Consider the following 23,764-nt stretch of genomic DNA (forward strand, 5'->3'; position numbering starts at 1 on the left):
GAGGTAAGCTAAAACATACCAAAATTTAATTTCAAAGTGAACTATCCCTTTAAGCTAATTGAATAGCCATGTTCTAAGTTATTAGAAAAAAAAAAAAATGAAAAAGAAATAAAGCACAGCTCACTTCGCTTCGTGGCTGCATTACCACCTCTAGTGTGCATTATTTTTCTTAGATTTAAGAAAACGGCCCAGTGTCAATTATTCCTTACACAATATTTGTTTAAATATCTCTACAATGTATGTGTATTTGTGTGTGTGAAGGGAGCAGGCACGCCTTAGGGAGAGTGTGAAGGAGGAGGACACAGAAGATTGGCAGAGGAGTCCAGACTTCAGTGGGCTGGAGCGAGTGGGAGGAGTCGATCTGTCATTCATTAAGGACAATGATATCAATGCCTGTGCTCATCTTGTGGTGCTCACATACCCACATATGAAGGTACATATTTTCAATCCACATAGCTCCAAGCCTCCAACTGTAAAACTCTTTGCAATTGCCCATTGTTGACATTTACAAGCATGGCCATATGGATGGTTTTAGAAATACAGAGGTCCAAAAACTGAGCAAGCTTTCTGTATTTCTAAAACACTCAATTCTACTTGGGGGTTCTATTGATCTATATGTGCATTTTAAGACATCTGGGGCCTGTACCATGGTCGTTTGGTCGTTCAACAAACTCAGGGTTACAGGATTAGTTTCGAGTTGACATAACCAAACCAATCCAACCAGGCTTTGTTGGTACCATGATGCTGATCATCAACTTTCTCTGTCAACTCAGGCTTTGATCCTGAGTTTAGGAAGTTTAGGTGTGACATCAGTAGCGAACAGCCAATCACATGCTGAGAAAGAGTGAAACTGCGATTCATTTCTTGCAAGAGAAGCAGCGCAATTCACTTCTCTCTTCTGCAGAATATTACGAGATTGAAAAATATTACTAATTTTAAAAAAATTACACAGCAAGAAGAAAATAGCTGTCTCTGAAAGAGGACAACTAAAAGAAAAAGTCTTGCTATATCAGTGCAAGTAAAAGCTGTGAAGTTAATTTATACAGTTGATAAAGGTATAGAGAGAATTGAACATTTAACCCTCTGGGGTCTGGGGTGTTTTTGGGGTCCTTGAGATGTTCTGACATGCCCTGACATTTGTGCTTTTTTCAGTTGCTTATAAACATATCAATGGCAAAAAAAAAATTACACTCTATTTAGCACAAACAGGACTACCATGATATGTGAGCCACATGTATGTACATGTTTTCATTTTTGAGAGAATAATGTTTATGCATGGTTATTGAAAAAACTAAAAATGAAAGTTTCTGAAATAAGGCCACAAAACACATACTAAATATATGTCAATAAGACTTTTGACTAATGGATGTCGTCGCCTAGAGTTTTGTGAAAATGTGAAAATCATCCTGCCTAATCATTCACATAAAACGATACATTGATTTAAGTTTTGCAAAACACTTTTAGTTTGGAAAGGCAATATGCGGATGGGGCGTAAACGATCATGCATATTTAGCACAATGCCCCTGCATACTTAATGAGCCATTCATTCAGGTGTGTCACCTATAGCTAACTTAAATATACAAACTTCATAAAAATGATCATTCTAGAAGAAAATTTCAGATTGCATTTAGAGGCTTTTGCATCTGAACTCTTCATACACAGACACACACACACACACACACACACACATATATATATATATATATATATATATATATATATATATATATATATATATACACACACACACATATATATATGCATACACATATATATATATATGCATACACACACACACATATATATATATGTGTATATATTTATACACAAATATTTTATATACTTTTTTTTTTTTTTTTTCACACATTGTGCTTGCAAATTGTATAATATCCAAGGTAAACATGTCTAGTAATTGTGCAGTTAATTCTCATACTGTATTTTCAGTTTTGGAATATTTATCCTCTCCCCAAATTTGTTACTAATAAAACACAATACAAATTATTTAAAGAAAAAAATTATATTTACCTTTTAATAGTTTGTTTACATCTACCTTGTAAATATATTTTTTTATTAAAAAGGTTACAATTACAACAACAATTCAAGTGTAATCTTACAGTATATTCTACAGTAAAAACTGTACCCAAATCTAGTCAACAAAATGTTGTCTTTCATATTTCACCTGACTGTAACGTTGTCTTTATGAAATAATAGGGCATATAAATGTTAATTTGCAGTTTAATACGTTGCTTATACAAATAGCCTACATTTTATTTCAACATATTTCAGTCGATTTTTACTCATCTCAGTATAGCAATACAGTTTGCTAAAACATCATCATTCATTCACACACGCGATTTAAATTTAAACTGTCTTTTGCGAGCTGTGGTAAACAGCGCGCATCTCTGCCGTTCATTCATTCATAAACAGAAACCCGATTCACGTGAGAAGGAAAAAAACTTACTACTGTATTCCTCAGCTCGCTCCTCGATATACCCGCACTTCTGAGGTACATTTTCCATTATTATTATTCCTCACAGCGCTGCGAGACGGTGTAAACAAGTAATGATCTGAATAAACTTGTGTTTCTCGAGCTGATATGGGGGCGTTCACAGGATTGCGCGGATTGCCTCAGCCTTTTGCGTTTTAATAGCGTGCGCTCTCCGTGGGCGGAGTCACATTACATTTGAATCAGCTGTAATGAGCTCGACTGGAATCGCTCTCTTTTAATACAGATTTCACAAGATGAGAATATTTGTTTTTTATATAAATTACTTCATTTAAAAGAAGAGAATTCAAGCTTCATGCCTGTGTGTCTGTATGCCTGTTTGACTGAGTATTCGCTGAGTTATTGTTCATTTTCGGACGCGTTTCAGAATGGACTACACTGACAGAGAGAAGGCAGAACTCGCATCACGTTTATTTTTCTTTATTTGGCAAAAAGCACAACACTTTGTTTTTATTGTGAGTATACACAAAAATAATACACATTTAACAGAATCGATTGATGTATGAAACTCCTATGGAAAATCAAAGTCAACAGAGTATTTATGAGTTTCTTTTACACTGATAAAAAAAAAGCGAGCTGGTATCGCCGGCGATACCGCCGACCTCAGGGGGTTAAGTCAAGTCAAGTCACCTTTATTTATATAGTGCTTTTTACAATAGAGATTGTATCAAAGCAGCTTCACAGTGATAACATGAAAATAATAAACAAAGTTTGTTTCTAGAAGAAAATTGCGTCATCGTCCACAGCAGATCAATAATATTGTTGAATATTAAATGTCCCCAACTAAGCAAGCCAAAAGCCAAGGCAACAGTGGCAAGGAACCAAAACTCCATCAGGTGACAGAATGGAGAAGAAAACCTTGGGAGAACCCAGGTTCAGTCGGGGGCCAGTTCTCCTCTGGCCAACGAGCGAACAGTGTATGATTATGATCCAGGCAGCATTACAGGTCAGAAGTCAGATTGGTCGTGTCGATGAGGCCTTCACAGGGCTGATGAGGCTGGCACTTCAGGGATGCGTCATGGATGGGTCCAGGTGCAGGTCCACCATCTGATCTGGATACGGCTGGGATCCGGCTGACTTCAGTAAACAGGGAAGGACTGGTTGACACTTCAGGACTGCGTTGTCATCATGTCAGGTGCAGGTCCTTCATCGGATCTGGATATGGCCTGTATCCGACGGACTGCTTTAAACTTCAGATAAACAGAGTGTCTAATATTAGCGTAGACGTCATCCTTATTATGATGTAACAAGTACATCAGGATTTATGGGGAGTGTTCCCGGTTCCGGCTGACCTAAAATATGCAGCCTAACATTGAATTATAAAAGTCTATAATGTGTTATGTGTATGCTAGGTCAAAGAGATGTGTTTTTAGTCTAGATTTGAACTGACAGAGTGTGTCTGCTTCCCAGACAATGTTAGGAAGATTGTTCCAAAGTTTTGGTGCTAAATAGGAAAAGGATCTACCACCTGCAGTCGATTTTCATATTCTAGGTATTATCAACTGGCCAGAATTTTGAGATCGCAATAGACGTGAAGGACTATAATGCGTTAAGAGCTCGCTCAAGTACTGTGGAGCTAAACCATTAAGTGCTTTGTAAGTGATCAGCAATATTTTAAAATTTATACAATGTTTAATAGGGAGCCAATGCAGTGTTGACAGAACCGGGCTAATATCAGTCCCTCCAGGATTTCACGATTTTTTTTTGTGATTTTTGCGATCAAAATGACTGATTTTGTGGTGGTAATTTCCAGAAATTTGTGAAAAAATTAGCAATTTTTATATTTTATAATTAGGACATCACATTTACCATAATAGTATTATGTCAGATGCACAATAGTCATACATGACACAAATCACAAACAAAGCTTGTTTATTTTGGTCTAATCAAATTCTCATCAAATTAACTTTTAAAACAACCTATGGCCAATTTTTCTACCTGACCTATGTAAATATTAACAGCAGGTGTAGTAATTTATACTGTAGAACTGTGTGTAAATCCTGAGTTGAGGGGTCCTGAGCTGCAGAGTAGACAACCAGTTACTTATAGTGCGGCGTTTTGCATGGCGTCCCCACTGCGTATAGCTACGCAATACAAAGTGACCGTTCGAAAGGGAACTACTTGGTTACTATCGTAACCTCAGTTCCCTGAGAGTAGGTTCCACTATCACACTAGTAACCTGGCAAGTTGTCGCTTCAGTCGTTAAACCTGCTAAAATGGCGTTTTTTGGGGAATAATATCATAGACAGTAAAAGAATAATATAGGCTAAGGCCGCGCCCCCTTGGCGGGCTTTGACGTGTAATGGTGTGATGCTAGCTCATTGGCGCACACGTCACAGGTGCCCGTGCCATTGGATGTGCAGTTGCCGCAGCACAGCCAATGAGTGAGCCAGACACTCACTGTGCTAGCTGTGCAGCTGCAAAATGCATTTTACATTATAGGCTTCAGTAAATCGAGGAAAAGGAGTTTCCCCTTTTCCCACAACATCTGTATCCACGTAAAAATGCATTGAAACTTTAATTAAACTAGAGATATTTAAATTGGGTGATTATAATTTAATGTTTTGTGAGGTCTTTTCATTTTTGTGATTATTTTGCGGTTAAATTAGGAATTATGCAGGATCGCAAAAAAAATGCGACATTTTGTTGATTTTGCGTTGTATTCAGCGATCGCGGAATCGCGAAAAACTGGAGGGACTGTAATATGGTCATACTTCCTGGTTCTAGTAAGAACTCTAGCTGCTGCATTTTGGACCAGCTGTAGTGCAGTGCAACCACCCATAATAGCATTACAATAATCTAGCCTTGATGTCATGAACGCATGGACTAATTGTTCTGCATTTTTCATTGACAGCATATGACGTAATTTAGATATATTTTTAAGATTTTACAGATGCTAGACACGTGACTTTCAAATGAAAGATTGGTATCAAAGAGCACACCCAGGTTCCTAACCGACGACGAAGGTTTGACAGAGCAGCCATCTAGTGTTATACAGTATTCTAGATTATTACATGAGGAAATTTTTTGTCCAATAATTAGAATCTCTGTTTTTTTCAGAATTAAGTAGTAGGAAGTTGCTAGTCATCCAGTTTTTTATATCAGCTATGCATTCCGTTAATTTTGTGAATTGGTAAGTTTTGTCAGGGTGCGAAGAAATATAGAGCTGTCTATTTAAAATAATGTTGTGGTCGATAGTGTCAAATGCAGCACTAAGATCGAGTAACACTAATAGAGAGATACAACCACGATCGGATGATTAGAGCAAATCATTTGTAACTCTAATGAGAGCAGTCTCAGTACTATGGTACGGTCTAAATCCTGATTGAAAATCCTCGCAGATATCATTTCTTTCTAAAAAAGAACAAAGTTGTGAATATACTGCCTTTTCTAGTATCTTTGACAGAAAAGGTAGATTCGAGATCGGCCTGTAGTTGACTAATTCTGTAGGATCAAGTTGTGTTTTTTTAACAAGCAGTTTAATCATAGCCAGCTTAAAAGCTTTTGGTACATATCCTAATGACAGAGGTGAATTAATGATATTAAGAAGAGGATCTATGACCTCTGGAAGCATCTCTTTCAGTAGCTTAGTCGGTATAGGGTCTAACATACATGTTGTTGATTTAGATGATTTAACGAGTTTAGCAAATTCTTCCTCTCCTATAGCAATGAATGAATCGAATTTTTCCTTAGGGAGACTACAGTGCACTCCCTGATGTGCAACTGTAGTAGACGGTTACATAGTTATAATTTTCTCCCTGATATTATCAATCTTATAAGTGAAGAAGTTCATAAAGTCATTTCTGCTGTGCTGCCTTGAAACTTCTGGGCTTGAAGCTTTATTTTTTGTTAGTTTAGCTACTGTTTCAAATAAATAGCTAGGGTTTTGTTTATTTTCTTCTAATAGGGTTGAAAAATAAGCAGATCTAGCAGCTTTTAAGGCCTCTCTGTATGCAATCGAGCTCTCTTTCCATGAAATGCGAAATACCTCTAGTTTTGTTTTCTTCCAGTTGCGCTCCATTTTTCTGTCTGCTCTCTTAAGGGCCCGAGTGTGCTCGTTGTACCACGGCGTTGGACTATTTCCTTTAATCTTTTTTAAGCGCAACGGAGCAACTGTGTCTAAAGTGCTGGAAAAGAGAGAATTAAAAGTTTCTATCGCATGATCGAGTTCTTCTAAGCTATATGGGACGCTGAGAAGATGAAACTGATCAGGAATATTATTAATAAAGCAATCTTTAGTGGCAGAAGTGATAGGTCTAACATATTTGTAACATAGAGTCGGCTTTGCAGCCTTGGCTAAATTAAGTTTACACGAGACTAGATAATGATCTGAGATGTCATTGCTCTGCTGCAGAATTTCAATGGCATCAACATTTATTCCGTGTGATAATATTAGATCTAGAGTATGATTACGACAATGAGTAGGTCCTGACACGTGTTGTCTTACTCCAATAGAGTTAAGAATGTCTTTAAACGTACAGTATGTAATTTTTTCGCCGCTAGGGGTCGCTAACCTCTTACAATAACAAAGGCGTAGTTTGATGACGCAACATTTGCTAAGAATTATGGATCTTGTCTTCAACGTCAAGCAGACCGATCTAATAATGTTTATAGATGAGTAAATACATCAATGTTTTTATCATGACTGTGATATGAAGCAGGTTGGGATTGCTAAGAGACAGCTATCAGCTCCACACGCGACGAGAGTCCCGCGGATATAAAAGGAATAAGGACATTTCATTCTACCGAACTACACGCAAGTGCAGAATTACTACTTACAGGTCAGTTTATTAGACAAATTAAACTTGTGAGGTAACTCAGCGCTGTTTCACTTGGTCTAACATTACACTATCACACTAAACTGCATTTAAATGTGTTGAAATTTATGTTATTCTGTTTTAGTTTGTCTGTATGAGACTAGCAGTAAGCTAGATCAACATTAGAATAACATACAGATCATATTCTAACATTTTATCATTGTTGAACTATATAACATTGATTAGTTTTATGTAAATGTGATCACCTGTTTAATAAAGTACATAGGAGCGGTCGAAGTCTCGGACGTGGAGCTCTCGGCATCTCGAAAACACCGCGCTGATATTGATTCTCGTTTTAGTTCTCCTTTTTTATCCAAAGTCTGCTTGCCATGGTCCATAATGTTTGAACGAAACAACAACAGCGTGCAGATAGACATTACGAACTACACAGTTGTCCACGTCTGTCGCCTTGGTTACTATCAGAGGGCTCTGGTTGCTATGGCAGTACGAGCGGAAACCAGGGAGAATGCGGATATGACGCCATTGACGGCGACAAAACGGAAATAAAGAAACGTGACGTGTCTTCGAATTAAATTACAAATTTCTCCTGGTTTGAAAGTTGTTGGAAACAGTCTGGATAATGTAAGTACACAACAACAACAAAAAAAAATATATATAACATAGATATAGTGATTTTTGCTATTTTTAAAGCAAAAAAGTTACATATTGTACCTTTAAATGCCAATCCCAATGCATCTTTTTCGTTATCTACATGTATATTAAAATCACCAACAATTAGTCCTTTATCAAAGAATTTGCTGATTTTCTATCAGTTAGTACTGGCTGCAGATAAAGTCTTTATAGCTCACATGTAGTTCATTTTATAGCTTTATCTATTGATTCTAAAGTGTATTTATATTACCTTTATATATTTATTTAAACTGTGCGTAATGATTTAAACTCATATGTAGTCATTTTATAGCTTTATCTATTGATTCTAAAGCGTATTTATATTACCTTTATATATTTATTTATTTAAACTGTGCGAAATGATAATTGATTAACTAAAACTGTATATGTGTGATTGATTTAAGGGTATAATAATTACATAATATCTAAATCATACAAAATTATTATTCTAAATAAGCATTACTTAAAGCCAGACGATTTTGTCTTTAAAAATCATTTGCTATGTAGTGACCTTTAATTTGGAGTAGAAACAGGTGGAGTGACTTTATCGCATCAGACATGTGTCACTTTGCTCACAGCTGATTGGTCCAAGTTCGGTTTGCAACACCTTACCTGGAGCAAAACCTGCCCCGGAGGCAGGTCGGCCTTCCTGGCAATTCTGAAGAGCATTCTGGAGTGGACTCTGGAGAGCATTCTGAGAGAATGAATTCATTATTGAACTCAGGGGGGAATTCATAGCCACTGGACTCAGAAGTGGTGAACCATTAACGGAAAACGCAAAGTGAACATAGTCAATAAATCTCCCTTGATGATCATAAGACGAAATAGAGATTTTGTCTTTTAACTGTTCATTCAACCCTGCATGAAAAAAGGAAATAAATTATTTGTCAGAAAAATGGGTCTGAGGGGTGTTGTGGCAAAAACAATAATTAAACAATCATCATCACTGCATAAGAGACACCAAGAATCAAATTGTCTTTTAAAAGTATTTATTCTCTTGCAAGAGTAGGTCAGACAGTCATACAGACATTCAGAGCCTGCCTGCCTGCAGAGTATAAGACAAGGAGGAGGAGCTGTGCGACACCTTTTATATTCTTTACCAAGGTCTCCTTCAGCTGTTGCTTTTCCTAGTAGTTTTTCACTAACTTTGACACATGCTCCTATTCATCACTACTTCTGACACTGGGATCGAGAAATTTTAGATGCATCCTGACCTCTGAGGTCAGAAGGTCACTCTTCAGCTATCCCCATCCTGTCTCACTCTGCACGGAGACAGATGTACAAACATACATATATCCTGTTCACATTCCACAATATAGACATGTGACACATTACTTTGCAATATATGTTGAAGATCAATGGAAATCAAATTTTTCCATTACAGGGGCAAGTTCCAAAAAGTTTGCAGTGTGGGTTTCAAGAGGACGGTCATCCTGCCTGAGGAGGATTAGATGGAAGCAGGCTGTAGTTAACCCTCTGGGGCCTAAGGTGTTTTTGGGGTCCTTGAGATGATTTGACATGCCCTGACATTTATGCTTTTTTCAGTTGCTTATAAACATATTAATGGCAAAGGTATAATTACACTCTATTTAGCACAAACAGGGCTACCATAATATGTGAGCAACATGTATGTACATGTTTGTATTTTTGAGAAAACAATGTTTATGCATGGTTTTTGAAAAAACTAAAAATGAAAGTTTCTGAAATTAGGCCACAAAACACATACTAAAAATGTGTCCACAAGACTTCTGAATAATGCATTTTGTCGCCTAGAGTTTTTTCTTCGAAATGATCTGAAAATCATCCTGCCTAATCATTCACATAAAACAATACATTGATTTAAATTTTGTAAGACACTTTTTGTTTGGAAAGGCAATATGCGCAGTGGCGTAAACGACCCAATACCATCATGAATAATAAGTGGTTCACACCTGAGGAGACAATGGCCCGCGTAATGGGGCTGCATACGTAATGAGCCTTTCATTCAGGTGTGTGACTGAGCCACAAGAAAGAATGCAAGGACAAATATATATATATATATATAATTGGTTCACAGTTGGAAACACAGTTGTTGTTTTTTTTCCACAAATTGTGCTTGCAAATGGTATAATATCCAAGGTAAACATTTCTAGTAATTGTGCAGTTAATTGTTCTCATACTGTATTTTCAGATTTGGAATATATTCTCTACCCAAATGTGTCACTAATAAAACACAATAAAAAATATTAAATATATTAAGGCTTATATTGACCTTTTTAAGATTTTGTTTACATCTATCTTTGTGTATATATACAGTGCTATGCATAAGTGAATACACCCATGCTAAAGTTGACTAAAAAGAGGAATAAAAAATCATATTTTGGAAATTGAACTTAATGCCTTAATTTAAAAAATTAGGAAAAATCCAACCTTTAAGGACACCAATTTTCTTTGTGAATGAATAATGTATCGTAAATAAATAAATGTTCTTCCTTAAAATACATGGTGCATAAGTGAGTACACCCCTATGTTAAATTCCCATAGAGGCAGGCAGATTTTTATTTTTAAGTATTTTTTAAAAAAATTTTTTAGGATACTATGCATCCTGATAAAGTTCCCTTGGCCATCACATAGCCTTAACCATACCTAGAGATTGGCATGGTTTTATTTCAGTTAGCCTAAAAGCTTGCATTGAGAGATGATCTTATGGAAAGTACCCCATGCCAATCTCTAGGTATGGTGAAGGCTATGTGATGATGTGGGGCTATTTTAATTCCAAAGGCCAAGGGAACTTTATCAGGATGCATAGTATCCTAAATTTAAAAAAAAAAAAATACTTAAAAATAAAAATCTGCCTGCCTCTATGGGAATTTAACATAGGGGTGTACTCACTTATGCACCATGTATTTTAAGGAAGAACATTTATTTATTTACGATACATTATTCATTCACAAAGAAAATTGGTGTCCTTAAAGGTTGGATTTTTCCTAATTTTTTAAATTAAGGCATTACGTTCAATTTCCAAAATATGATTTTTTATTCCTCTTTTTAGTCAACTTTAGCATGGGTGTATTCACTTATGCATTGCACTGTATATATTTTTTGCTATTTTATTAAAAAGGTTATACAATTACAACAGCAATTAAAATTGTACAATATTTCCAGTGTAATCTTTCTTTGTAAAAACTAAAGTATACATTTTATCATACGTATTTCAAAGTTAAGGATTCATTAGTTTGAATATAGCCTACATTGGAACAAACACTAAAATAACATCTTAGTTGATGGCTTTATTTTTGACAAAACATAGTATATATATATTTAACAAATGAGCAGAAATTGGCAACAGTATAAGCTTATTTGATGTGGCAGTATTTTACAGTAAAAACTTCATAATCTATCCGATTTTTGTAGTCGATTATTACTCATCTCAGTATAGCAATAGAGTTCGGTAAAAGCTGTTCATTCATTCATACACAAAAACGAGATTCATTTTGAAACAGTATTTTTGCCAGCTGTAGTAGCTACACAACAGCGCGCATCTGTGCATTCATTCATTCACACACTGAAACGCGATTCATATTTAAACAGTCTTTTTGCGTACAGACACTATTGCGATTAGAACAAAGCAAATAAAGAAACTGACCTATTCCTCAGCTGGATCCGTTGCTCCTCGAAATGAAACTTCCAGCACTTCTGAGGTAAATTTTCCAGGATTATTATTAAGATAGTATTATTCCTCACAGCGTCGTAAAGTACATGAGTCTGAAAGTGAACTCGCGGTGTGTGTTATCCAGCTGATGTGGGCGTTTCACAGGTTTGTATGGATCGCCTCAGATCATTTGCGTTTGAATAGCGCGCGCTCTCCGTGGGAGGGGTCACATTAAAACATAATGAGCTGAGATGAGAACGACTGACATCTCTCTCTTTTCATACATATTACATAAACTGAAAATATTTGTTTTTTATAAAAACTACTTCATTTAAAAGAAGGCTTCATGCCTGTGTGTCTGTATGCCTGTTTGACTGAGTATTCGCTGAGTTACAGTTCATTTTTGGACGTGTTTCAGAATGGACTTCACTGACAGAGAGAAAGCAGAACTCGCATCATGTTTATTTTTCTTTATTTGGCAAAAAGCACAACACTTTGTTTTTATTGTGAGTATAAAGGACTTGCCGTGATGGCATTGGAAGCTGCAATTGCATAACCGTGAGAGGGGAAGCTGGGGTTGGTTGCACCCACAGTGAAGGACGAACCACTAAGCAACAGAGCATAATCAAGATAACACTCCAGGGAAAAGGTGGTAGCTGAAGTCGGCATTTTTTGATAAAGATGATCATCTAAGCCACCCCATAAGATGGTTTTCAAGGTTTTATCACTCCATTGTACCTAGTTGGAAAGATCGAGAAATTCCTCAACATAATTTCCAATGGGACGACCATCCAGTGAAATGGAGAGGAGCAAATTCGCTTGGTCTAAAGATCTGATGTCCATGACTGCTGTTGTCGGTTATGGTGGTCTGGTCTTCTGTACTGATACAGAAGGAGACAACACAGGTAAGTCGTAATGAACTGGTATTTATTGATATAGCAAGTACCAGAGAAGAAGCAGGAGAGAGTCAAAGGAAAGTATCAGTAGTGATGTGACATTTGAACAGAGGCGTCGGAGCTCGTGTTGAGCATAAATGGACGTGCCAGATGAAGCCGTGATTCGAGGCTTGTGTTGTTAACGTAGAAATCACGTGACCTATAACAAATGAAGCCTCACTTTCTGTTCAATCACGTGCGCGATTGATTTTGCGTGTCGGAATGTTCGAACCCCCAGATCTTACTTTACGAGTGAGTTTTCATTAAGACGTTTTCAATTAAATTTTTAAATACCCAGTCATACAATTAATATAAATATACAAATTATTACAGGAAAATTAAATATTTCCCATTTGCAATTCGCGTACAATATTATTCTATTACATCATATTGATATTCATACTGGCATTAAACACCACAGCCTAATGGTTAAATGAATTTATCACATAGAGAAATTCAACACACACACACTGCTGGGCTTTTATTTGTGCACGTAACATGAAACTATCTAGGGAATGCATGGTGGCTGCTTCCTCTGACAAAGCTTCTTTCACAGGGTTTTGGCTGCTTTATTTTTGCTAAACACCAGATGGCGCTGTTTTCAAAACTCAAAGCTTTGAATCTATTCCCGAAACAATCAGGGGAAAGCCTCAGTGCTTCATGAGGCTTAATTTTCCCATTCCTAATCACAGCAGTCTGATAGTTTGATGATGACTTGAAGATAGATAGATAGATAGATAGAAAAAGTTTGAATATAGATAGATAGAAAGATAGATAGATAGATAGAAAAGGTTTGAATATAGATAGATAGATAGATAGATAGATAGATAGATAGATAGATAGATAGATAGATAGAGTTTGAATATGGATAGATAGATAGATAGATAGAAAATGTTTGAATATGGATAGATAGATAGATAGATAGATAGAAATGGTTTGAAGATAGATAGATAGATAGATAGAAAAGGTTTGAAGATAGATAGATAGATAGAAACGGTTTGAATATAGATAGATAGATAGATAGATAGATAGATAGATAGATAATGGTAGTTTAATTGAGTCTAGGGCTTCAGAGAATTTAGATTCGAGTTTTTGGGTTGTGCACTATTGGGCCACCGTAGTCTTGGCTCAATTTGAGCAGTCTGCAATGAAAGTCTATGGGGTTTTTATGATTTTTAATATTATTTTTTAAGAAAACTGAAAGTCAAATCAGTCTGAAAAGATATAGCACACCAAGTCAGAACAGTCTGAAGGTCTGACCCGAGTTTGGAGTATGTAGCTTGAACGGTCTAGGAGGAGTTAGTGTCTAAAAATTTGCGGTCAGAAAAAGAAGAATAATAAGTTTAAATAGGATTTCAGTAAGTTGGCTTTCTCAAGCCAACTTAATAAGCAGTTGAGCTGAAACTGAATAAACACCACCCTGCAGCGATTTTCTAGGGTTAATAAACTCAACCAAATGCATCCTATATTAGATTAATCAGATATATACCTATTACAATTTACAACTTACATATGCCCTTCGGGGGAGGAAGCTGGACAGACTCGGCAGACCCAAGCGTACTGTGAGGGTCTGCTGGGAACGTTTGGCCGAGTCTCCTGTCAGAGAGATCTTCAACTCCCACCTCCGGCGGAGCTTCGACCAGATCCCGAGGGAGGCTGGAGATATTGAGTCCGAGTGGACCATGTTCTCCACCTCCATTATCGAAGCGGCCGCTCGGAGCTGTGGCCGTAAGGTCTCTGGTGCCTGTCGAGGCGGCAATCCCCGAACCCGGTGGTGGACACCGGAAGTAAGGGATGCCATCAAGCTGAAGAAGGAGTCCTATCGGGCCTGGCTGGCTTGCAGGACTCCTGAGGCAGCTGACGGGTACCAGGAAGGCCAAGCGAACTGCAGCCAGGGTGGTTGTGGAGGCAAAAACTCGGGCCTGGGAGGAGTTCGGTGAGGCCATGGAGGACTATCGGCTGGCCTCGAAGAGATTCTGGCAAACCGTCCGGCGCCTCAGGAGGGGGAAGCAGTGCCCTACCAACGCTGCTTACAGTAGAGGTGGGGAGCTGTTGACCTCAACTGGGGATGTCGTTGGACGGTGGAAGGAATACTTCGAGGATCTCCTCAATCCCGCCGTCAAGTCTTCCATTGAGGAAGCAGAGGCTGAGGGCTCAGAGGTGGACTCGTCCATCACCTGGGCTGAAGTCACCGAGGTAGTCAAGAAACTCCTCGGTGGCAAGGCACCGGGGGTGGATGAGATCTGCCCTGAGTACCTCAAGTCTCTAGATGTTGTGGGGCTATCTTGGCTGACACGTCTCTGCAGCATCGCATGGCGGTCGGGGACAGTGGTCCCTCTTTTTAAGAAGGGGGACCGGAGGGTGTGTTCCAACTATAGGGGGATCACACTTCTCAGCCTCCCTGGGAAAGTCTATGCCAGGGTACTGGAGAGGAGAATATGGCCGATAGTAGAACCTCGGATTCAGGAGGAACAGTGTGGTTTTCGTCCGGGCCATGGAACACTGGACCAGCTCTATACCCTATACAGAGTGCTGGTTCATGGGAGTTTGCCCAACCAGTTCACATGTGCTTTGTGGATTTGGAGAAGGCATTCGACTGTGTCCCTCGCGGTGGCCTGTGGAGGGTGCTCCGGGAGTATGGGGTCCGGGGTCCTTTGCTAAGGGCTGTCCGGTCCCTGTACGACCGAAGCAGGAGCTTGGTTCGCATTGCCGGCAGTAAGTCAGACTTCTTCCCGGTGCATGTTGGACTCCGGCAGGGCTGCCCTTTGTCGCCGGTTCTGTTCATAATTTTTATGGACAGAATTTCTAGGCGCAGCCAGGGGCCGGAGGGTGTCAGGTTTGGTGACAACACGATTTCATCTCTGCTCTTTGCGGATGATGTTGTCGTGTTGGCCTCATCAAATCAGGACCTTCAGCATGCACTGGGACGGTTTGCAGCTGAGTGTGAAGCGGCTGGGATGAGAATCAGCACTAGGTCACGCTGGAGAGACTATGTCTCCCGGCTGGCCTGGGAACGCCTCGGTGTCCCCCCGGAAGAGCTGGAGGAAGTGTCCGGGGAGAGGGAAGTCTGGGCATCTCTGCTTAGACTGCTGCCCGCGCGACCCGGCCCCGGATAAGCGGAGGAAGATGGATGGATGGACATATGCACAAAAGGACGCGAATGCGCACGTGAACTTGACCGTGCTAGTTTGAAAGGGTTAACTCATCATTGTGGATTTGCTCTTCCCTTAATAACAACGCTGATACACGGGCAACTAAAGCACAAATAATTTACAACATTCTATTACAATTTTGTTCTCATTATAATGTGATGTGTATGTTAGATTGGTGTGTGACGTGTATGACATCTTGCACTTAACTGTATTTCATGATCAAAGTGATTCCAGGCATCACTGCCTTTCAAATACAGTTTCACTTTATTTCTGCGGTCTGGAAGGCGTGCTGTCTAACTCTAACCAGTCAGACCACAGGTACCGCCCTATTTCAGAAAAATAGACAAATATATTTTTTAAAGTCAGGGCAATCATCGTTTTCATGATCGATCATCGCTGTCACGTCCAAAGGACTTGAGTACTCGTGCCCATACCTAATTCAGGCAGCATTACTGGTCAGAAGTCAGATTGGGATCAGAACATTCAAAATATTTAACCCTTTGGGGTCTAAGGTGTTTTTGGGGTCCTTGAGATGTTTTGACATGCCCTGACATTTGTGCTTTTTTTCAGTTGCTTATCAACATATTAATGGCAAAGGTGTAATTACACTCTATTTAGCACAAACAGGGCTACCATAATATGTGAGCAACATGTATGTACATGTTTGTATTTTTGAGAGAATAATGTTTATGCATGGTTATTGAAAAAACTAAAAATTAAAATTTCTGAAATAAGGCCACAAAACACATAATAAATATATGTCCACAAGACTTTTGACTAATAGATGTTGTCGCCTAGAGTTTTTGCTTCAAAATGATCTGAAAATTATCCTGCCTAATCATTCACATAAAACAATACATTGATTTAAATTTTGTAAGACACGTTTTGTTTTGAAAGGCAAGATACGTGGGGGCGTGAATGATCATGAATAATAATCTGATTCACAACTGAGAAGACAATGACCCGCATAATGAGCCTTACATTCAGGTGTGTCACTGAGAGTACCACAAGTAAAGAATGTGAGGACTTATTTTGTATGCATGCAAATTGTATAATATCCAAGGTAAACATTTCTAGTAACTATGCAGTTAATTCTCATACTGTATTTTCATAAAGTTTTGGAATATATCCTCTCCCCAAATGTGTCACTAATAAAAAACAATAATAAATAATTTAATGAGAAGGCTTATATTATATCGCATCATGTTTATTTTTCTTTATTTGGCAAAAAGCACAACACTTTGTTTTTATTGTGAGTATACACCAAAAAATAGACACTTAACAGGATCGAATGATGTATAACACTTATATGCAAGATCAAAAAAGAGTATTTTGAGTCTCTTTTGCACTGATAAGAAAAAAAGCGAGCTGATCACGCCGGCGTGATCGCCGACCCCAGGGGGTTTATCCAGTTCCATCTGGTTGAAGATTGGATTCATCACGTCGGTACACTCTCAGAAAAAAAGGTACACGGTGGTACAAATAATGTTCCTCAAAGAACAGTTTTGTACCTTTTCAATAATAGTACCTTTAATGGTACAGGAAAGACCACTGATGATACTGTTTGGTACCTGTTAATTAAGGTACAATTGAAATTAAGGTACATAATTGTTCTCACATCAAGGGTACAGTGATAGGCCAAATTACTATTTCATTCATAATTGGTTGCTGTGTTAAGTATTTGGCATAGCAACAAGACACTGATTGGTCGAAATCACTTCAGCCACGGAATTTTCCGAACTGACAGCGGGAAGCAGGCTAACGTTACACAACTGTGGCGCGGTCGAGAGTTTATTTTATCAAACTTGAAGACGAAATTTAAAGGTGAGTTCTAATAATTTATGTATATATTTAGTTCACAAGTCTAAAATATAAATGTTTCAGCCACTTAACGTTAATTTAGCGAGTTAAATTATTGACTAGTATTAAGTCATCACGTGTACAATATATGGCGTTTGTTCTCCATTATCCACTATAACTGTTAAATGTTAACTTTGCTATTAGGCAACATGAAACTGATTGCCCAAGGTTGCTGCAGCCATTACTGCATTTTCAAATAGACGGGAGAGCGGGAACTTCGGGAAGCAGATTACGAGCACGAGCACCACCACAACCATGGCTTCGCCCTCTTTATTGTCAGAAGTACTGGACTCGAATTATAAGACGAAGAGAAGAGGAAATTCAAAGGTGGGTTTTATGTTTATGTTTAACCAAATAAAAATGTATAAAACGTTACAACTACTCAACATGATAATAGCGAGTGTAAATAGCTTAATTATGTACGAATCCAGTCAGTGATATTAGCCGTCTGCAAATATATTTTAAAGCAATTGAGTTTCTGTGTTGTAAGTACACATTTAATACATTATTGTTGTAAATGAATGCTCAACCAGAGGTGCCATGCTGGTGTACTTTACATTAGTCCACAATATTGTATGCGGTTTTGGAACAACGTGATTGAACGCCAACGAACAGTGCGCAGATAAAATCACTCGTTCTGATCACTCGTTCTGTGTTTAAATGAATGCGATTACCTGATTCTGTCATTTTATCATAGACCTTTGTTGAAACTCAGCTAATGTGTCTTTGATTTTTAGATCATGATGGGGAAAACTGTCAGTGCTGGTCTCACTGATCACACATCTGAAAGTCTTCCTGCGTCCTCAGCTGTGAGTATCAGTAACGTTACAATGAGTTATTTGAGTTTCTTAATCTTATGATATTCTTTTTTCTGATGAGGTTGAATTTATATTTCTAAGAATTCCTTAGACAAAATGTTTGCCATAATGACAGAGTGATGTCAATCTTGATAAAGCACAGTAACTGCACTTCAAATGAACTCTGAAAGATTTCTGTCACTTAACTGAAAGTATATTCACCTAAAACTCTGACATTCACACAAGTATGGTAGCATACAGGTACCAAATGTCAATATGAAATGTAACATGCAAAATGGCAATGCAATGTGTAAAATGGCAATGTATTTCTGTATTTATATTTACATTTTCTATACGATATGTGCAACATCTGGAGCAAAAAAAATATTCAAAATCAATAATATAATAATTTGCATTACTACACTAGCTTTAACATAATACATTTGAAAATTTTGTAAGTTCAAAAATAAACAATAAAATGTATTGAATAAATTAGATGTTTAAAATGTTCAAGCAAATATTATAGCAAAATTATAATTTAGGTTATTTTTCCTAGTTGCTTTTACACTCAAAGTTAAGGCACTTGATGCAATGATCGGCTCGGAATCCTTTTTTTAAATCCACATTGAATTTTGCCACGTTCATCGCGGGTATTTAATAAAAATGCAGTCATAAGTGTCTTAACTGTGAGTGTAAATGCAATTAAGAAAAATAGCATTTAAATTATCATTTTGCTACAATTTTAGGTTGAACATGTTAAAGGGTTAGTTCACCCAAAAATGAAAATCCTTTCATCAATTACTCATCAATTACGAGCTTTCTGACCCCCCATAGACAGCTAAGCAACTACCACTTTGACGCTTTAAAAAGTTCCTAAAGTGATTGTAAAACTAAACCATTTGATTTGAGTGGTTTAGTCTAAATTTTGTGCTTCCTTTATGATGAACAGGTTGAATTTAGGTTTTTATTCATCAATTCACATCAGATACAGTGAACGGAAGCTCTAGCATGTTCGCTTGACATGCGAAAACAAATGAGGTTCATTCTCGTGTGTTGCGCAGCACGTTTGAGAAAGAGGTTTGTTCTCATGTGTCAAGCATGTTCAGTTGAGCTTCTGAAATCTGTTCAAAGCGATCATGTCTCTTCAGAAAATTTGAACTACGGTAAACTGCTTGATTCAAATGGATTGGTCTTACGATCTCTTTATGAACCTTTTGAAGCATCAAAGTTTTAGTTGCATGGACTGTCAATGGGGGGACAGAAAGCTCTCAGATTTCATTAAAAAGATCTTCATTTGTGTTCCAAAGATGAACGAAAGTCTTACAGGTTTGGAACAACATGAGAGTAAATAATTAATGACAGAGTTTTTTAATTTTGGGTGAATTATACCTTTAAAGGAACACTCCACCCATTTGCATTAAGCTTTGCAATGTTAGACACCCAGTCATACTATTGAATGGTCGTGCAACATTTTCTCATTTTCCCCTGAGACGAGAGAAATCTGTATTTACCTCTTTACACTTCCTCCTACAATGACGCAAAAATCATCATTTTGCATCATTGTCGGAGGAAGTGTAAGAGGGGGGGATTTCTGTTAAGACTACAAGCACTAGTTCCCACCCTTTCAAACCCGCCCATAGGGGGTTGGACCTAATGCGCTAACAGACCTATCGCAGATCAGTGTCAGTGCGTTTGATTTCACCGGCAGAAACCTGCATGTCCGGCCGTCGAGATCGTCCAAAATGTCCGGGATTTGGCTTTGCTTTCTACGGTCGCCATTCATTGTTTACATGCACACCTTTTGTTTCAATCTAACTGAATTCATTCCGATTGGTGAATCTGAATGTAGTGTTTACATGAACGCTAAACAAGTGATCGGTTGATGTGCGTTTTACCATTGCTAAGAAAATACCCACTCCTCCGTGAGAGATAGCCCACGAGACCGGTGCGTCTCACAGACGCTCATCAGTAATCACGCCATAATCATAACATAATCACAACCCAAGAGCTCTTTTTTCCATCATAAATGCTGCTGTTAACCCCTCTGTTGGTCTTTTCCCCACAGAGTCTCTGGCTATGTGTGACATATTTCTAAATTGCTTTGTGGATAAGATAAGTGATATTAGGCAAAGTATCTCCACTGTATCTCTTGAGTTTTCTGTCCCGCCAGTTTGCACGGGTCTTTTGAGTTATTTTGAGCCTGTAACTTTGCCCGCTTTACAAGATATTGTAGCCAAGCTCAAACCTTCAGGATCTCCCTATGACATTCTTCCCCCACAGTTTTTAAAAAAAAATTTTGAGGTGATTGGGCCTATTGTTCAAAAGATCATGAACAGCTGTCTTGCAACAGCAACGGTTCCAGATGACATGAAGCATGCAATTGTACATCCACTTCTCAAAAAGTCAAATTTAGATCCGGCAGTTCTGACAAATTTTAGGCCAGTCTCAAATCTTTCTTTTATATCTAAGATTTTAGAGAAAATAGTGTTTTATCAATTACAGAACTTTCTGAATGAAAACAAGATTTTTGAGGTGTTTCAATCAGGTTTTAAGAAAAGCCATTCTACAGAAACAGCATTGGTTAAAGTTTTAAATGATATTTTATTGACCCTTGATTCCGGCAAGTCTGCTGTGTTGGTGCTGTTAGATTTGAGTGCGGCGTTTGACACTATTGACCACTCTGTTCTAATTTCACGGTTGGAGCACTGGGTGGGCATTCAGGGAAATGCCCTTAAATGGTTTCAATCCTATTTGAGCAACAGAAGATTTTCTGTTAATATTGGTGAGTTTACTTCAAATGCAGTGCCGCTTACGTGTGGGGTCCCTCAAGGTTCTATCCTTGCTCCGATTTTATTCTCCTTGTATATGCTTCCCCTGGGGTCGATTTTTAGGAAACATGGCATCTCCTTCCATAGTTATGCTGACGATACCCAAGTCTATCTGCCCCTGGGATCAAATAACTTGGGTTTAGATAGTCTGTTGGCTTGTCTAGCAGAGGTAAAGGCCTGGATGTCGCTAAATTTTCTTCACCTTAATGATGGTAAAACTGAGATTATAGTTTTTGAACCATCAGAAGCTGCTAGCTCCCTTTGCTCAAATTTTGGCTCTTTATCTCCATGTGTGAAACCATTAGTGAAGAATCTGGGCGTGGTTTTTGATAGTGTTCTCAAATTTGACAAACAGATTAATACGGTAGTCAAAATTAGTTTTTTTCATCTCAGAGTTTTAGCCAAAGTGAAATCATTTCTTTCTTTTAAAGGGGGGGTGAAATGCTCATTTTCACTCAATCTCCTGTTAATCTTGAGTACCTATAGAGTAATATTGCATCCTTCATATCTCCAAAAAGTCTTTTGTTTTATTAAATTTTTAACAGAAAGATTGGCTGTACCGAGTCTTTCCGGAAAAAACCGAGCGGCTGGGGGCGGGCCGTGTGGGCGAAGCTTAGCTGTGCTAACGCGCCAAGCTAGTGACAACACACAGAGACATTTGTTCAACAAACAGTTTTACTCACCGTCCGGTTCCAACGCACGACCGCGAAACTTTATCATTGTGACTGCTCGATCCTTAAGCATTAGACGATCTGCAAATCCGTGGATCTGGGCTTTGTTTATAAAACAATCATCGTCGAAATGCAGGGAACAACAGTCTTACAACACAACTCCGTTTATGCTCAGGAAAACAAACTCCATCCACGGGTTCCTTAACGCTGGGTTCTTTGGGAATCTGTGCAGGGTTGTCTTGCCCTGGCAACCAAAAACACACTTCTTTGGTGACATTGACTTCCCAAAAGCCGGGCAGGGCGCTTTGATGGCGAACTGCTTTCACTCTCTTGCTCTAGTCTACGAGTGCGCGCGCGGCCGCGATCTTACCGGAGAAGTGCCCTTAGAACCCATATAAGGAAATTCCGCCCTATCTTACGTAAGACAGAGCCATACTCGAAAAAAACTTTCCGAAACTTGTGACAAACCGGAAGGAGTATTTTTGGAACAAAAATACTCCTTCAAACGTACAACTTAGTTTTTGAAACTTTGTCCATGTTTAGCATGGGAATCCAACTCTTTACCAGTGTAAAAAACTCAGTATGCATGAAATAGCATTTCACCCCCCCTTTAAGGACTTTGAAAGAGTGATTCATGCTTTTATTTCGACAAGGCTAGACTATTGTAATTCCCTGTATTTGGGCACTAATCAAGCAACTCTTAACCGTCTGCAAATGGTGCAGAATGCAGCTGCCAGGCTCCTTACTGGTGTGCGCAAACGAGAGCACATTACCCCTGTTCTTAAATCTTTGCATTGGCTCCCAATCCGTCACAGAATTGATTTTAAAGTTTTGATGCTGGTTTTTAAATCCTTGAATGGATTGGTTCCTGTATACATCTCTGATTTACTTTCCATCCACAATCCTGGAAGGTCTCTTAGGTCATCCAACCAGAGACTGTTAAATGTTCCGCGGGTCAGATTAAAAATGAGAGGAGATCGAGCCTTTGCCGTTGCTGCACCACAACTTTGGAACAGCTTACCTGCTTTTATTAGAACTGCCACTACACTACATGAGTTTAAAGCTAAACTCAAAACCTACTATTTTTCTCTGGCTTATAATTGTAGCTGATTTGTGTGGTGTCTGGTATGTTCTGTGTTTTGTCCTGTATTTTTATGTAGTAAATGATGTTAATGCCAATGTTTTGTGCAATAATGTACAGCACCTTGGTCAACAATCGTTGTTTTTAGTGGTGCTATATAAATAAAGTTGAGTTGAGTTGAGAAAAGGGGTAGAAAAGGGGCCTGTGGAGCTATAATAATGAGGAATTCAGACCCAAGCATTGCAGTTCCGCTTTATATAGACTACAAATATATGATTTATATGTAAAAAGGAACGATTTAAAAGCATGATATGTCTCCTTTAAGTAAAATTGTCTAATGTGTTGAGGTTGAGGTTGGCTAAGCTGAAATCCGTTATAGAAGCACATTACATGGATGCCAAACGAGATGTTGCAGGATTTGTAGTTCACCCAAAAAATTAAACAGTCAATGGGGCCCCATTGACTTCCATAGTATGAAAAAAATTGACATTTGAAAAATATTCTATGGACGTTAATGGGGCCCATTAATTCCCACTAATTCAATTCTCAAAATATCTTCTTTTTTGTTCAAGTAAAGAAAGAAACTCAAACAGATTTGGAACAACTTGAGGGTGAGTAAATGACAGAATTTTCAGTTCTAGGTGAACTATCCCTTTAAGTCTAGAGGTCAAATTTGAGCTTGTCATTGGGAGTATAAATTTAATAAATGTACATCTGTCTTTTCTAATATTGATTCTTCATTATGTTCAGGAAGAACCGGCTACATCTCAACCCACTGTGCAGATCTTGGGAACGTCTTGACTGGACGTGTCTTCAGTGAGAGGAGAATCTTCAGCAGTGTAAAAATGGAGGGATC

General features: G+C 38.3%; 1 protein-coding gene across 5 annotated transcripts in view; it reads left to right on the top strand.

Annotated features, from left to right (window-relative positions):
• LOC307165178 (endonuclease V-like) overlaps positions 1 to 23,764 on the top strand; it is a 301,965-nt gene that overhangs the window by 45,882 nt on the left and 232,319 nt on the right. For all 5 annotated transcript variants that reach the window (XM_079882554.1, XM_079882555.1, XM_079882553.1 and 2 more), the window contains exon 2: positions 262 to 433. In XM_079882554.1, the coding sequence (XP_079738680.1) occupies positions 262 to 433 (172 nt within the window). The remainder of the gene's footprint in view (positions 1 to 261; positions 434 to 23,764) is intronic.

This window comes from Squalius cephalus, assembly GCF_949319135.1.
Source record: "Squalius cephalus genome assembly, chromosome: 10".
Lineage (NCBI taxonomy): Eukaryota > Metazoa > Chordata > Actinopteri > Cypriniformes > Leuciscidae > Squalius > Squalius cephalus.